The sequence below is a fragment of the Ursus maritimus genome, unplaced genomic scaffold (genome assembly GCF_017311325.1).
Source record: "Ursus maritimus isolate PB19 unplaced genomic scaffold, ASM1731132v1 scaffold_3, whole genome shotgun sequence".
NCBI lineage: Eukaryota > Metazoa > Chordata > Mammalia > Carnivora > Ursidae > Ursus > Ursus maritimus.
The window spans coordinates 76,112,009-76,127,050 of NW_024425563.1; the positions used below are offsets into that span (position 1 = coordinate 76,112,009).

Sequence of the window (15,042 nt, forward strand, 5' to 3'; positions counted from 1 at the left end):
TATTATAATAAAGCCCAGGTGTCCATTGTTATGATTTTAAATTTTTAATGCAACAACTGTGCATGTCATACACTGATTAAATGATAACTGTTTTTACTCAAACTTGGCAGCAACTCAGGAAAGAGTTTCTGTATTAAAATACTAGCATCAATATTCTTCTAAGACAGGACCTCAATTGAATCTGCAAGGAAGATATTTTGTATTCTTGAAACGTATTTATTTTTACCTCATGAGTGTGCTTATTATTTAAATCACACAATAGAGTACTATTTGATACTACCTCATTTTTCATAATTAGATTTCTTCCTACAATAAACATTTGGCTTAAAAACTCCCATCATTCAATTCTCTTACAGTACTCCAGAGTGGTTGTCTTATAGTACTTAAAAGAGAACCAACATATAAAACAGAATCCAATAAAACCAACAGTCACTGAATAAAGTGATTGTTCATCTATGAACATCTAAGGTCTATTGATCATTTGTGTTATATATTAGTTGAAAGGTAAAAGAAATATAAATTGGAAAAGTATTTACTCAATTTTCCCCCACTGATGTCATAAATTAAAATTCCTGGAATGTAGACTAGTGTCGTATTCTACCTTTGACCATTTCAAATGGCGATACCTGCACTTGGATAATTTTTTCAATATCCAAAGTAGGTTTTTCTGTGTATTTCTGCAATAGGAGAATAGTAATTGTCATAAGTATTTGGACTCCTTGCAGACTGTCTACATTCTGCTTTGTCGTAGAATTGATTTTTTTGTTGAACTCGGTGAACAAGTGAAGACTTAACAGTTGGCTCCTGTAACCACTTCGCCCATCTGAGTATCTAAGGAAAGCTTTACAAGCCACTCTGTCTCTTGCACTGGAATTTTTTTCCCTGTAATGATTTTCTGTTTCATATCACTGAATTCTCATTTCCTCTCTGAAGAAAGAAGACTGTAAATTTTGTACCACAATATTATTTTTTTAATTATAAATTCAACTCAATCATTAAAGTGATAGGATATGAATATTACAAGGGTGACATGCTTCATGTAGAACTTTTATTTAAATTACATTTGAGTGCTATGATAAATTCTACTTGTGTGAATCCCCTTTTTAAGTTCAAATATTTGTTAAGATAAAACAAGCCAATCATATTCCTATAATTTATGTATATTTTCAGTTTTATCCCTTTTGTGTCCTACTCCTACTCAGGAGGGGCAGAGGGAGAGGGGGAGAATCCTTAAGCAGACTCCCTGCTGATGTAGAGCCCACTGTGAGGCTCAGTTACAGGACCCTGAGATCATGACCTGAGCTAAAAATCAAATGAAATGAGCCACCCAGGCGCCCCAAAACCCTACATGGCTTGCTTTCTTTCTCTCTTTCTTTTAAGATTTTATTTATTTGAGAGAGAGTGAGTGAGAGAGAGCAAGCATGAACAGGGGAGGGGGCAGAGGGAGAAGGAGAAGCAGACTCTCTGCTGAGCTTAGAACCGGACTCGGGGCTCCATTCCAGGACTCCAAGATCATGACCTAAGCCGAAGGCAGAGGCATAACCAACCAAACCACCCAGGCACTCCAGAAAACCTTAGAAAGTTTTCTAAAATTTATTTTTTTTATGTAACTTAAGACTATATCAAAGAGCATAAGAATTCCTTGGAATTCTAAACTTCAGGGAAAGAACAGGGTTTATGTAACTTAAGACTATATCAAAGTGAGATTATCAAGAGCATAAGAATTCCTTGGAATTCTAAACTTCAGGGAAAGAACAGGGAAATAATAAAGAACAAAGGGGAGAAAGTTCATTCACATAATTCCCCTTCATTTTTTCTCTTAAAGTTTCCCATTTAAGCAGAGAAGAGATTGGATAGGAGACCCCAGTTGACCCAGCCTGGCTGGGATAATGAAGACTGAACTACCCATTACTTGGAATCAAACGTTAACTTCTGTTTATTGAAGAAGGCTGTTAGGAAGTCTTGTTTCCTGGGCTATTGACCTACTGCTTTGCTTTAGCAGGGGGATGATTTTCAGGACTGCTGGGGTACAAGGCAATAAGGCAATGTTGATCTTTTTCACCTACTGCCTACTCTCTCTTCTGTTTTTGTTGTGGTGCTAGTGTTGTGGTTTCAAACTTTTCTGTCTTCTCTTGTTTCCTGCTTCTGCTTCCTGAAGAGTGCTCTGTGGTTCCTTCTGGACATCTCGTATTTTCTACTTCATTGAGGTTCTTCCTTCCTTCTTCAATAACCACTCTCTCTATTTTGCCTTAATCAAAAGAACTATTTCCAAATTAGTATCACCTCATTACAGATCTGTTACCTGGTTCATTCACAATTCTATAAAAACCAGACTTAAAAATGCCCAATACTTTTTAAACAAGGAATTAGTAACTCAAACTGGCTTGTCATTGGCACAGTGCAAAGAGGTTAGTTGAGTTGCTAATATTCTTTTCATTTGACGTGTATTATGGGCATCTTTCCACTCCAGTACATTTAGAACTGTGTTCGTTTTTATCAGCTACCTGTTATTCGAACAAGTGTGTGGATGTGCTAAATTTTCTATCATTCTCTTGTTTGTAGCCATAATAATGATTATCATCCTGAAGATTTATTTAATAATTAATAACATTTATTGAGCCCTTCTTATGTGCCAGGCACTACCAGATAGCAAGTGCTTAACATATATTAATTCACTTGGTTATCATATCCGTTATCCTACTAGGTAGATGATTGGTAGCCTCGTATTAGGCGTGAGAAAATTGAGGCATAGAGAAGAGAAAAATTCATATAAGGTCACCCTTGTAGTAAGTGGGAGAGATAGGATATGAACCCGCAAAGAGTCTCTCCAGAGCCTACACTACAGTCAACCCAAGCTCTATTAATTAGTTGTTTTAATTCCCTTTTTCCCTTTAGCAATTACACAAAATGCAGCAAATAACATCATAATATATCAAAATTTGGGATATGTTTATAGTTTTCCCTGAGCTCTTCATTCTATACATTGTGATTTAAAAAATAGTGATTCTTTCAAATAGAAGGGCTTTCTAAGTTATTTCGTTGAGTTGTTAACAATTGGAATATCAGCCAGTCATGTTCTCACCAGCTCTCTGGAGTTCCTAGAGAACTTGTTCGAGACTTCTGCATGCTAATACATGTTTCTACATCGTGTCATATTTATTTGTGTATATGTCTCATTTCCCACATTCCATTCATGGTTCATTTTTTTTTTTCTTTCTGCTGATAATTATGTCACATTCAAAGACACGAATGCTATCTTGGCTGAATTGTCTCAGTATTTTAATCTGTAGCTTCTTTTCTTTCAAACAGGAGCAAAATTTATTGGAACTTTCCCTATACCAGACACCTATAATCCAGATGATGATAAAATATATTTCTTCTTTCGTGAATCATCTCAAGAAGGCACTACTTCTGATAAGACCATCCTTTCTCGAGTTGGAAGAGTTTGTAAGGCAAGATATATTTATCTTACTTAAGTGGCATGTATGTATATGTATGAACCATTAATTATATAGTGTTGAAGTAAAAGTTAATGTCCATCATTCATAAGTGGCAGGATAAATTCACGCTATCTTACATGACTAATTTTTAAGATCCAAAATGAAAAGAAAAAAAAAGATTAAATTTTTCCAGTATTAGAGTTTTTTTGTCATTTTGGGTTTTTTGTTTGTTTGTTTGATTCTTTTCCAGTACGAACTGTTACCCAGATTTGAGTTAGATCTCTTTGGCAGCTTGCTTCTTATACTGATGGGTTATCCCTTTGCCAGTTTTCTCTATTCCCAATAAGATCACTGCATTGTCCTGGTCCATGGAAATTAAAATGCTTTTGTACATTAAATTTGATTTTGAACTTGAAAGTAACATAATCACTGGAGTAACTTGAACACTAACAGAATTAGATCTGGTAATTTTATGAAAACACATCACACATGTAAAATTATGTATCATTATAGGGATCAAATAAGTTGGAAATATGGTTATAGTAATACTATAGTAAATATTTTCTAGAGCATTTATTGATTAGGTTTTGAAAATAAATGAGATAAGAAGAAAAAAACCCAAATAAACCAAAATGCAAAACATTAGTTTTGAAGAGCGCTGCAATTCATTTTTTAAGATTGCCGTTTTGTGTATGTTACAGGAAAACAGAATCCTATGAAACACTTCCATTTTGTTCCATTCAAGTTCTCATTTGAGTGAATATAAGCTTTATAGAATAATAATGCTACTGGGATCACACTTTTTACTTCAATATTTTTTTGGGAGGGATTTATCTTCCTTGAAATAACTTTTCTTAAATAGCCAGACACCTTCCGCATAAACTCTGTTATTAAGAAGAGCTGTTAAGTTAATAAATACTTTCAATGGGAAGCTTTTTTTGGTCTTGTACAAACTTTTCATTTTCTTCCATTTGAGCCTATCACTTTTTTTGTCTCCATCTGTACCCTCAGGCTTTTGAACACTTCCAGGGACAGAAATACAAACCATCACAGCACTTAAAAGTGCTAATGAAAACATGGCTTTTGAATGAGGCCAGCTTGCGAGTACACATCATTCTTTACCTAGTGTCCTAGCCAGTGATGCTGTCTCCCACTGATCCCTTCACCCCCAGGGGACAGAATTCTCTAAAAAGCATCCTCATTCTTTCAGAGGCCAAGAATTCACAGTAATTTCTCTTGAAGCCTCTTGCCTAGAGATGAATGGCCACTGCTTGGAGTAGTCGTCGCATGTCAGTGTACTGAAGCATGCTTTATTACAACAGTATTCCAACCCTCAAAAGCTGGGCTGTGGATTGACATCATTTACATAAATGAGCTGCATTAAATATGTCATAAAAGATTTACAAGTCAGTTTCTGATGAACATCTATAACAAGTGAGTGTTTTATGAACGAGTTCAATACTTATTTCTTAATAGGTCTAATGCATTTGATAGAAAATCATTTGTTACAAAATACTACTTTCTTGCCCTATTGTTAAACATACTGAAAGCTAAGTTCGAGGTGAAAAAATATATTAAAGAAAAATTTAGTTGCCCCCTTTATAAACTTATATATTAAAAATATGATGGAGTCTCTTAAGTATCAGCCTTGGGATATTTTGTTTTAATTATGAACAAACTCGTATAGAACTGAAAAGGCTGAGAGAATTGTAGTACAGGAATCTTCCCACCACAAAAAACTCTAAGGCCACACAGCAAGATTTTGTCATTCCATTGTGTTTAGATAAAAAGCTAACAAATTGTGAGATCAAATAAGGACATGTGATGGATGAATTTCCTTAAAAAAAAAAAAAAGATATAATGGAGGTCCTTCTTACATTTCTTTACTCAGTCACTGTTTCTAGTTAGTACCATCTTCAGAATTTCCCACCACACATATGATCCATTGGCCAAATGTTTGCAATATTTGGTTCTGCATGCATCTTTAAAATTTCTCAATTGCAGCATGCCTTGACAGTTTTGAACTTTACTTAATTTAGGATTAAAGTGTGGCAAAAAGTGAGCACTTAGAAGTGGATTTCACTGACAAGATTTAAAATGACTTGAAATCTTTTAAAAAATACATCAAAACAGTAACAAGTTTAATTAAAAAAACTGTTCAGCATCATCACTGTTGCTGTTATGTATTATTTTCACATAAAAATGCTCTTCTGACATTACTCAGAACATATTATTCCTCTCTGTTGGTTCTTTTTTTTTTTTTTTACCCCCATGGGATTATTAAAATATTGTTTTTCAGTTTTCAAGAAATAATAACAAATGTATGCCTATGCTACGAAACAAAATTGAGTTTGGTAGATATATAAGCAAATATCCAAGAAGTCAGAGATCATGTTAGAGAAGATAAAGAGTGAACTGTGTACACTTTACTGACTTTAAAAAACTTTTTAGTAATGTGAAAGTCCTTTATACTCTTTGTTCCACCAGGATATTCCTACAGGCTCATTTACTTAGAAATATTCTGTTTTTGTTGTTTTTATTTGTTTCCATTTGTAACTGATGATCTTCAGCCCCCAAACTGTTGGCAGTTTAAGAGTTCCCTACCTCTTCAGCTACTAAACTAAAATAAAAGTCATTTTATTGGCCTGTCAAAGATGGTACTATTAGGCTGGGTAGTGTATAGTGAGTGATTGGTGGGGAGGTTTTCGAAATAGGCAAAAATTACACAAAAATTAGTAAAGAATTGTTTATAGAATAAGGGTGAGTCTTTCCAATTTTGTAACCCACTTTTTCATAATTATATCATTTCATTATTTCAATAATAACAAAATATAAGTTCTATACAAAATGCAATACGCTAGACACTGGGAGATAAGTAAACCACTATCCCTTTTCTTTGAAATCCCGTAGTACAGTGAAGGAAATACATAAACAGATAATCACAACATAATGTGACAGAGGTAGCAGCCGAGAACACTGCGTATTTGGTGAAGCTCAAAAATTGAGTCCTACAGAAGGAGGAGGACTACACCAAGGAAAAGAAAGGATAGGCCTTTCAGGCAGCATTGTGACAGTATATCTGATTTACAGAAGGGTGAAATCTTGTTGTAAGTGGAACTAGAGGGGTGTATATGGGGAGCAATGTCATTTGAGCTTGGAGTGGTAAATTGGAAGATAAGAAGTCTTGTTTCCATATTAAGGAGTCCAAACTCTATCCTGTAGACAATGAGAAGTTATAAATGTTTTTTAGAAAAGAAGTGACTTGATGGGTAGATATACTTAGCAATAATTCGAGCAACTATCTGGATTGAGAAATATTTGTGACTAGAGACCTGTTAGGTGGTTCCTTAAAGGAAATAGGAATGAATACGATAGAATGCACAGAATCTAGATGTAAATGTCTAATAAATCCTTAATTTATGACTACTTCCTTATTAATTGCTTAGTGTAGAGTAGTCTGTCCAACAGAACTTCATGTGATGATGGGAATATTCCCTATGCACACTCTCCAACACAGGAGCCATGTGGTTATTAGTATTAACATTTGATTAGTATGACAGAGGAACTGAATTTTTAATGCTATTTAAATTTAACTAATTTTAATTTAAATAGTATCATGTGTGTTGCTAACTAACTGGAATTAAAATAAAAACTTAAAATAATAAAAATAAATAAGTAGTATCACGTGGCTACTGGCTACAGTATAATAAAGACTACCAAAGTATTCACTTACTTAACTGTGTGCACAATGCTAGGCTAAATAAACAGTAGTTTTATAGAACATAAAAAGAAAAAAGCGATGTTTGTATTCACTGAGCTTGTGACCTAGTAAATGATATATGCCTTAAACAAGAAAACACACAGATTAATATATATTTAAAAAGTGTGGTAAGTGCTAAAATGGGGCGGGGGGAATCACAGGGTGTGGTTAGAAAAAAATGGGTGGGTTTTAAATTGACTGTGGAAGATCTGTCTGAGAAAGTAACTTTTGAACCAGACATTGAAAATGATTAGGAAGTTGCAGGGCAAAGATGACAGGGATAGGGAGGAACATTCCAGGCAGAAGGCGAAGCATATGTGAAATCTCAGAGGTGGGAAAAAACATTTAAGAAATTGAAGGGGCGCCTGGGTGGCTCAGTCAGTTAAGCATCTGCCTTCAGCTCAGGTCATGATTCCAGGGTCCTGGGATTGATCCCCTCATCACGCTCCCTCTCAGTGGGGAATCTGCTTCTCCCTCTACCCCACCCCGGCTCAGGAACGCTCTCTCTCTTTCTCTTTCTCTCTCCCACTTTCTCTCTCTCAAATAAATAAAATCTTAGGGAAAAAAAAGATCTCGAAAGAGATTTGCTGTGACAGGAACATAACAAGTACATGGAAAATTAACAGGATAGTGATTGCTTCCCCTATAAAACATACATAAAATTTCAACAGCCTTAAGAAGTCTTATCTTCCCCGTTTGTATTTAGGACTGACTGATATTACAGATATTGACGTCATGATGTGTATGAAAGGCTGCAACAAGTTCCTGTCCTATTGGATCCTTGATGCATTTTAATTCTTCCTTACTCCTGTCCCAGAGACTTTAGTACTTGCCCATAGACACTGGCTCCTATATTCCTAGTAATTGTGATTTCCAGAAGATAATCAGAGATCAGGAAAATTCACAAAGAGATATCTTCTGATATTTGAGACAAAAAATACCTAAAATGGTGTAGATTTTATACTTGGACATGTCGAACTTGACCTGGCTCTGGGATATGCTGCCAAAATAGCCAGTTGAAAATATGAACATGAGGCTCAGAAGCACCTGGAATCGCGAATTTGGAAATCACCAATGTATTGGTGGTTTTTGAAGTCATGGAAGTGTGTGAAATCGCCCAGGGAAATACGTAGTACAGAATCAAAGAGCAAGGACAGAATCCCGAGACAAGGATATTTAAGAAAAAAAAAAAAAGAGAGAGAGAGAGAGAGAGAGAAATGACAATAAAGGCAATTGAGAAGAAGTAGCTTGGTAGTTAGGTGGGGAACTGGAGTAGAGTAGCGTCACAAATGAAGGACAAAAGTTGTTTCAAGAGGAAAGCAGTTGTCAGGAATGTCACACACCAAAAGGAAGTCAGATAAGATTATGATTAAAAATCAGGTATTCAATTTGGCAATAAGGATATCACCACTAACTTTTGCTCTAATGATAGGAATATTCAATGTGAGAGCAGATCTAGGCTTACAGCTCTGCTCTACACCTTCCTAGCTCAGTTTCTTCTTCTTCCTCTTCTTCTTTTCTAAGATTTTATTTATTTATTTATTTATTTGACAGAGAGAGAGAGCACAAGCAGCAGGCAAGGGGAGAGGCAGAAGCAGGCTCCTCACTGAGCAGGGAGCCCGATGCAGGACTTGATCCCGGGACGCCGGGATCATGACCCCAGCTGAGGGCAGATGCTTAACCGACTGAGCCACCCAGGTGCGCCCTAGCACAGCTTCTTAACTTAGGAAATGAAGGCACCCATCTCTTCCATGATGATGTTACCAAGCAAATGAAAGACTTAAATGAGATCATATGAATTTGGATGTGGCAGATACTGAGGAAGGTATTGGAAAACAAGAGTGACTTAGATGGGTCTCTATTTTCAAGCAGTCAACAATGTAGAAGATTGACACGTGAATAATGTAAGTTCCTTGTCTTACTACAGAGAGTTAAATGTCAAAAATCATGTACACACACACACACATACAGCATGCATACACACTCACACTTTTGGAGCCAGACCAGCTAACTGTACTTAAGAGTGCAAGAGTAGTAGTGTGTGTATATTAGGGACAGGGACTGGTTAGAGATAAGTCAGTTACTAAAGTTTAATGGGAAGAGATGAGAGTTAGTTTTGATGTTTGAAATTATGGTTATTATTTAGCCTTCATTTTTAGCAGTACTTGTAGAGGGAGGATCTTATTTATTTCTGGACATAGTCAAAAGAATTTGGAGACATGTCTGGTGAAAATTTTGTGAACAATTTGAACAACAAACTTTAGACAAGAGGTGTGGACAGGGAGAGGCACGAAAAGTAGTAAGGAAGCTGAATTAGAGTATCCTTTCATTGGACAATATTGATTAATGACAGCCTCTGGAGAATCAGTATGTCCATCTAAAGAATCTCTTTAGAACTCAGTTATGTTTATCTTTGTAAATGGCAGAATACATTGACTCATGAATTATTTTCCAGTGGTCTCCCTACTTGCCAGTCAAACTTCTTACTCCATTTTTCTCATATTTAAAATAAGATGCTTAGCCTAGATGATTTCTAAAGCTTTCCCAGACTTTATAATTCTTTAAATTCTGTCGTACAGTCAATATTGTCAAGCACCAAATGGTGCACCTTACACCCCTATCTGCTCTCATAAATAGTAAATTACACAGATCTCCATGGTGAGGTAATAAATGCTAACCGAAAGAACAGGTGAAACAGCCTGAAATAAACCTTCTGAATAGTCCTTTCAGATACTATTATTTATGTCTGTGTGGTGTTTATTACCGCACGTGTGTGTGTGTGAGTGTGTCCCTTCAAGACCCACCCTGTAAGTTACAGTGTGGAAATACCAGTCACTTTAGTAAGGCTTGCTTGCAACTTTTCGCCTCAAGGCTGTTTCACATTATTTTTGGATTCTATTCATTTTTGGAACCATTGTCCATTAGCTTACTTGTGCTTGCCCACTCTGGATTCCAGCTGTAGGTTATGCCATTTCTCTTTTTGTTTTGCAGTATTTCCTTGGTCCATGCCAGGAATTCAGTTTGATGGTCCTTTCACATAACTTGCCCGGGGGTCTAATTAATAGCCCTTTGCCTCAATTCCACTTGCATTGTCTACCTTGATATATGGTCCTCTTTGGACAATTACTGCCTTTGAAGATTTGTGTTTTTAGGCTGATGACACTTTCCGTATTTATTGATCTCCATGAGTTGTGGGGTTTTTTGCTTACTTTCAACGTGTCACTTAAACCTAAATGAGAGATTTAGAGCCACAAGTTACAGATGTGCTTTTGCTTCACTTCCATCTGTTTTCCTGTCAGAAATTCCTAGGCAAGGATTTACACTGTTGGCTGTAGCTTTTTTTTTTTTTTTTTTACTGAGCTCTGATCCTACCTGAAAAAAAAACTGCTTACCATGCCTAGGTTTACCAAATTTAACCTGTTAAATCTTAGAAACTGAATGTTTCAGTATAATGTATCATCAGGTCCTGCGTTTCTAATAATCTTTATAAGTTTTTGGAGTAGTTAGAAAAACATGTTGTGCATTTTGATTCTCCAATAGCAAATCAAAACCAGTCATCTTTAAACGTGAGTGTCCCTTTTAGAAAAAAAAAATACATATTGGCTGTCTTGAAAGCCCCTTCAGAATAGATCCCTTAAAAATCACTCTGCTTAATACCTGCCACACAAGTTTTTTTGTTTATTTTGTTCTTCTCCTCTCCCCTTTGTCTGAGGTGTTTGAGTTTGTGTAGCTTTGTTTCTTTTACCATTAAGGGATTTCAAGATTATTTGTAGATGAAATAGAGGACTCCTTATTTTCTTATTTTGCTTTTATTTCTTACTGGTCATAACCTTATCACTATTATTTTTTTGCATCTCAATAAAACAGATGAAACGTGGTTCCAACACATTGCAAAGGAAGATGCGGGCTGCAAAGGAAAGCACAACGACAGAGTTCTCTCATTTGATCCAGTCTATGTAACTTCACTGTCTTCCATTAGTTTATTTAATGTATTAAAAATGTCCCCATGTAAGCCCTTGCTCTCAGTATAACCCTGTATTTTAGTGTATATGGCATGCTTTCCTAGTGAGGCTTTTAGAACCTCTTGTTCCAGATTTTACTTTTTGTTTCTATCACATCACGATCATAGTTTCCAGCCTCTAAATAGGCCATTCTGTGTTTAGATTCTCCTTATCATTTTTATTTGCTTACACAGCCCCATACAGACCATCTGTATTAAGTTTACAAAGATTCTAAAATCTGTCCCTAGAAATAACTGTGTGAAGCTTGAGGCAGAACAGGGAGAAGTACATTGAACAGTTGCTCTGAAAGGTCAGTTGGTGGGGTCCTATCTCCAGTATTTCCTGGTGTAACGGGTCTTCAGGCGATTCGGAGGCATATCTCAACACGAGACTGTTTAAAACCCACAAGGGATAGCTGCTATCATAAATGACAGATCAGATATAGAATATGAATGATGTACTGAAATACAACAGGCATTACATTGAAAACACAAAAGTATGAAATTGCCCTAATCTTTTACTGAATGTGTAAAAAGGGTCAATAGGAAGCCTATGTGTTTACCTCAGTGGGCAATTTCAGTTATGGAAAAAATATGTTTATTGATTTACAGTATTGTAGTATTTAGATTACACTTCAAAAGAAGTAGGTAGTATTCTTTCAAACTAAAATCTCCGAGGTTAAATGTCATTAATGGCTAGACGTGGGGAGACGTGTGCATGAAAGATGTACAGGTGAGAGTTTTCCAAGTGTTTCGGAAATTCCGTTCTCTTGCCTGCACAAAGATGCAGAAGAACATTAGGCAAAAGGACTAATTTTAAGCAAAGAAGAATTTATGAACCAGTCTGACTCCTGCATCAAACCTTTTTTTTTTTCCTTTTTTCTAAGTGCTTAAGATGTGTCATTCTTCAGTGTCTGTTGATTCGAAAAGTCTGGTGTCTTTCAATGTAAATTCATTCATATGGTTCCAGATTTCTGAATGCTAATCCATATTTCAATGGAATACAACATGTTCACAGATGTCTTGGTGATTTTGTTGATTTATAAAGTCTTCAGGCGTTAAGAGCATAGGAGCTAAAAGTCAATTCTTATATTTTCCAAGAGCTTCTGTTTCCCAAGATATAGGTGGAAAGGACCATACTGATAAAGTGCTAAGAGATCCTCGAAGAGGATGATGTATACAGATAAAATTGTGTTTAGCAGATGAACCCAGCATCATGACCCAAAGGTCAAAAGACATACTCAATAAAAGTTCATGTGTGACAGTTTGTAGCTACTCTACATGTCTATGTAAGATTTATAAGGACTTGAATCTGCTGGGACAGTAGAAGCAAAGTGGAATCCCCAGTAGCCTGCTTTCCGACTGATCTACCCATTAGTAGCCTACTAGGTGGAAATCCTAGTATTTCATAATATGCAGCCATCACTCAGTCACCTGACTCAGAAAGAGTTCATTTTCAAGCTGCTGAAAGATTCTGAATTGTGCTTTGTTTCATCTTTTGTCTTTTCCGTTTTTAAAATTAAGAACTATCCCGAACAGTCACCCTCTGCGTTCACCACCCAGATGGAACTCACGTGGTCTGGCTTGTTTACATTTAATTTCTTTGTTACTTTCATCTGCATCTTTGTGTAGAGAATGTCAAGGCTTTTGGCTAAATCTGACCACAAAGAAGTTATGATGGAGTGGAGGCACACAAGTGACCGGTGACTAAAAGCTGCTGATTCTGACAACTCAATAATAAATCTATTGTGTTAGTGAGATAGTTGTGTTCTTTAGAACTTCACGAAAATAAGCAAGGAGGTGACAATTTAGTACAAAAGTGGTTACCTCCCTTTCAGCCCTCCGCTGAGCTTGAAGTTCTCAGGGGGGATTGTGTGGGTTTGCAAACAAATCCAGGGACTGAGAGCCGGTCAGCAGTCAGTCAACTGACACTTCCCTACAGAAGAAATACAACTCCTTGTGAATTGAACTTTGCCATTCCAGGTCATGCTTCTGGATGTCTGTAAGAGTTACTATCCAGTCATTAAATGCTTATAATCCATCCCTGAGAACTATTATCCCAGAAATTATACTTGCTTTCCTGCTGACAGCAGGTGGCTTTCATCTTTGACCTGGATTTTTTTTTTTTTTTTTTTTTGCTTGTTTTTTATCTTTTTATTCCTTGAGGGCCCAGGAAAGGCTGCTCGATGGATTGGCAAGAACATTTAAAGATTCTTTTGTTCAAAGGATTGCAATTTTCAGTTGTCAGGTTAAAAAATATATATATATGCAGGCTACAGTATAAGTCCCTTTCCTGTCCAACAAATCTGAACCTAGTAGAATAGTTAGAATTGTTTCGTGGCTTGTCTCAAATATGGATAATAACCGCAAATAGAAAGGGGAACACTGTTTGAAAATGGACATTTCTTGTTATTTTTATCTCAGGTAATGTTTAAAAGGGAATGTGATCGCTAATTTTTATAATGAAGTAGTACTGTTAAAGGAATGTCGTGGAGCAAATATTTGATATATCTATTTATTCAATTAACAAAATAATTTGAACAACTGCTCTGCTAGGGGTAAAGCAGTAAACCACAATATAGTCCCTGGCATTAAGTTCATGATAGCTGATATATTTCCTCATGTATATTGAATCAACATTATTTTTAGTATTTATTGCTGACTCAAAATATGCAAATATGGGCGATGAAAAATTTTAAATATAAATATGTAAGAATGCATAAAAATTGAAAGATTTCAACTAGAGTTTGTCTTAGTACAAGTAGGGCTTTGCTAAAATACAAATATAAGAGACAGAACACATATGTGAATCTAAAGAGATATAAATCAAGGTTCATGAGAAAGATGAGAAGATATCTTACTTTTTATTTTTATTTAAAAATCTCTTTCTTTCTGAGTGATTCCAGATAACATATTTTCTCACTGGAATCCTACTAAACATTAACACAGAATTCATCATTAATAGAAGGAAGCATCTATGTTTTTGCCTATTCATGTTAACATCTGGATTTATATTTATTAAATGATCTGAGGATGTTAGCAGTAAAAATAAAGGTCATGTCTAGATAAATCTGTCTTCACAGCTGTAGCCATCATTAATCATCCAATAGCTAGTTGAAATATTGATTATTTTTATTATTGAGCAATGATACGCACCAATAGGAGCTCCATAAACATAAATTCAACAGCAAGTATAGACGTGTTCGTTTCTAGAGGGTTGTAATATGAAATAGACCATGTATTCATTTCCTTTCACATCTTTGTAGTAATTCTTTATACTAAGTAACATATTACTAAATGACATACAAATGCTTCGGTCTGGTATTAAATCCTTCCTGGATTGTACTCGAATTTCCTTTTATAACATTTTCCTCCACTATTTTCATTTATCCCAGTCTTCATCTAAACCAAATTTGTCCTGGTGCTCCATACATGGTCAGAAATGTTCCACCTGTTGTCCTTTCCCCCTACTTTCTAGCATCTAGAATATTTCCTGAATATTCCGATCTCTGCATGTCTGAACTCACCTCTCATTTTAAGAACACTGTTGAATCTAACTCCACAGCTATGCCTGTCCTCATTTTTTTTTCCGCTACAAAGACATTTCAGAGGAGACTTAAATTCTTTGGCATTTATCTATATCAAAGGACATTTATCAATTTTATCTTGTATTTTTAGTTACTCACTAATAATCGAACATGTACTTATTAAACACCTGATAAGCAGGCAGTAGGTGTTGGATGAAAGGAATAGAGAGTGCATTTTCTGGGAAGAATGAGAAATTATGAGAAAATCAACTAAATGTTCTTTTGCTTTGTATTATCACCATATGTCAGCAATTC

The 15,042-nt window shown here is 35.7% G+C and overlaps 1 protein-coding gene across 1 annotated transcript in view; it reads left to right on the top strand.

The window, feature by feature from the left end:
* SEMA3D (semaphorin 3D) overlaps positions 1–15,042 on the top strand; it is a 126,477-nt gene that overhangs the window by 62,768 nt on the left and 48,667 nt on the right. The window contains exon 7 of the mRNA XM_008686297.2: positions 3,310–3,452. Coding sequence (XP_008684519.1) covers positions 3,310–3,452 — 143 coding nt within the window. The remainder of the gene's footprint in view (positions 1–3,309; positions 3,453–15,042) is intronic.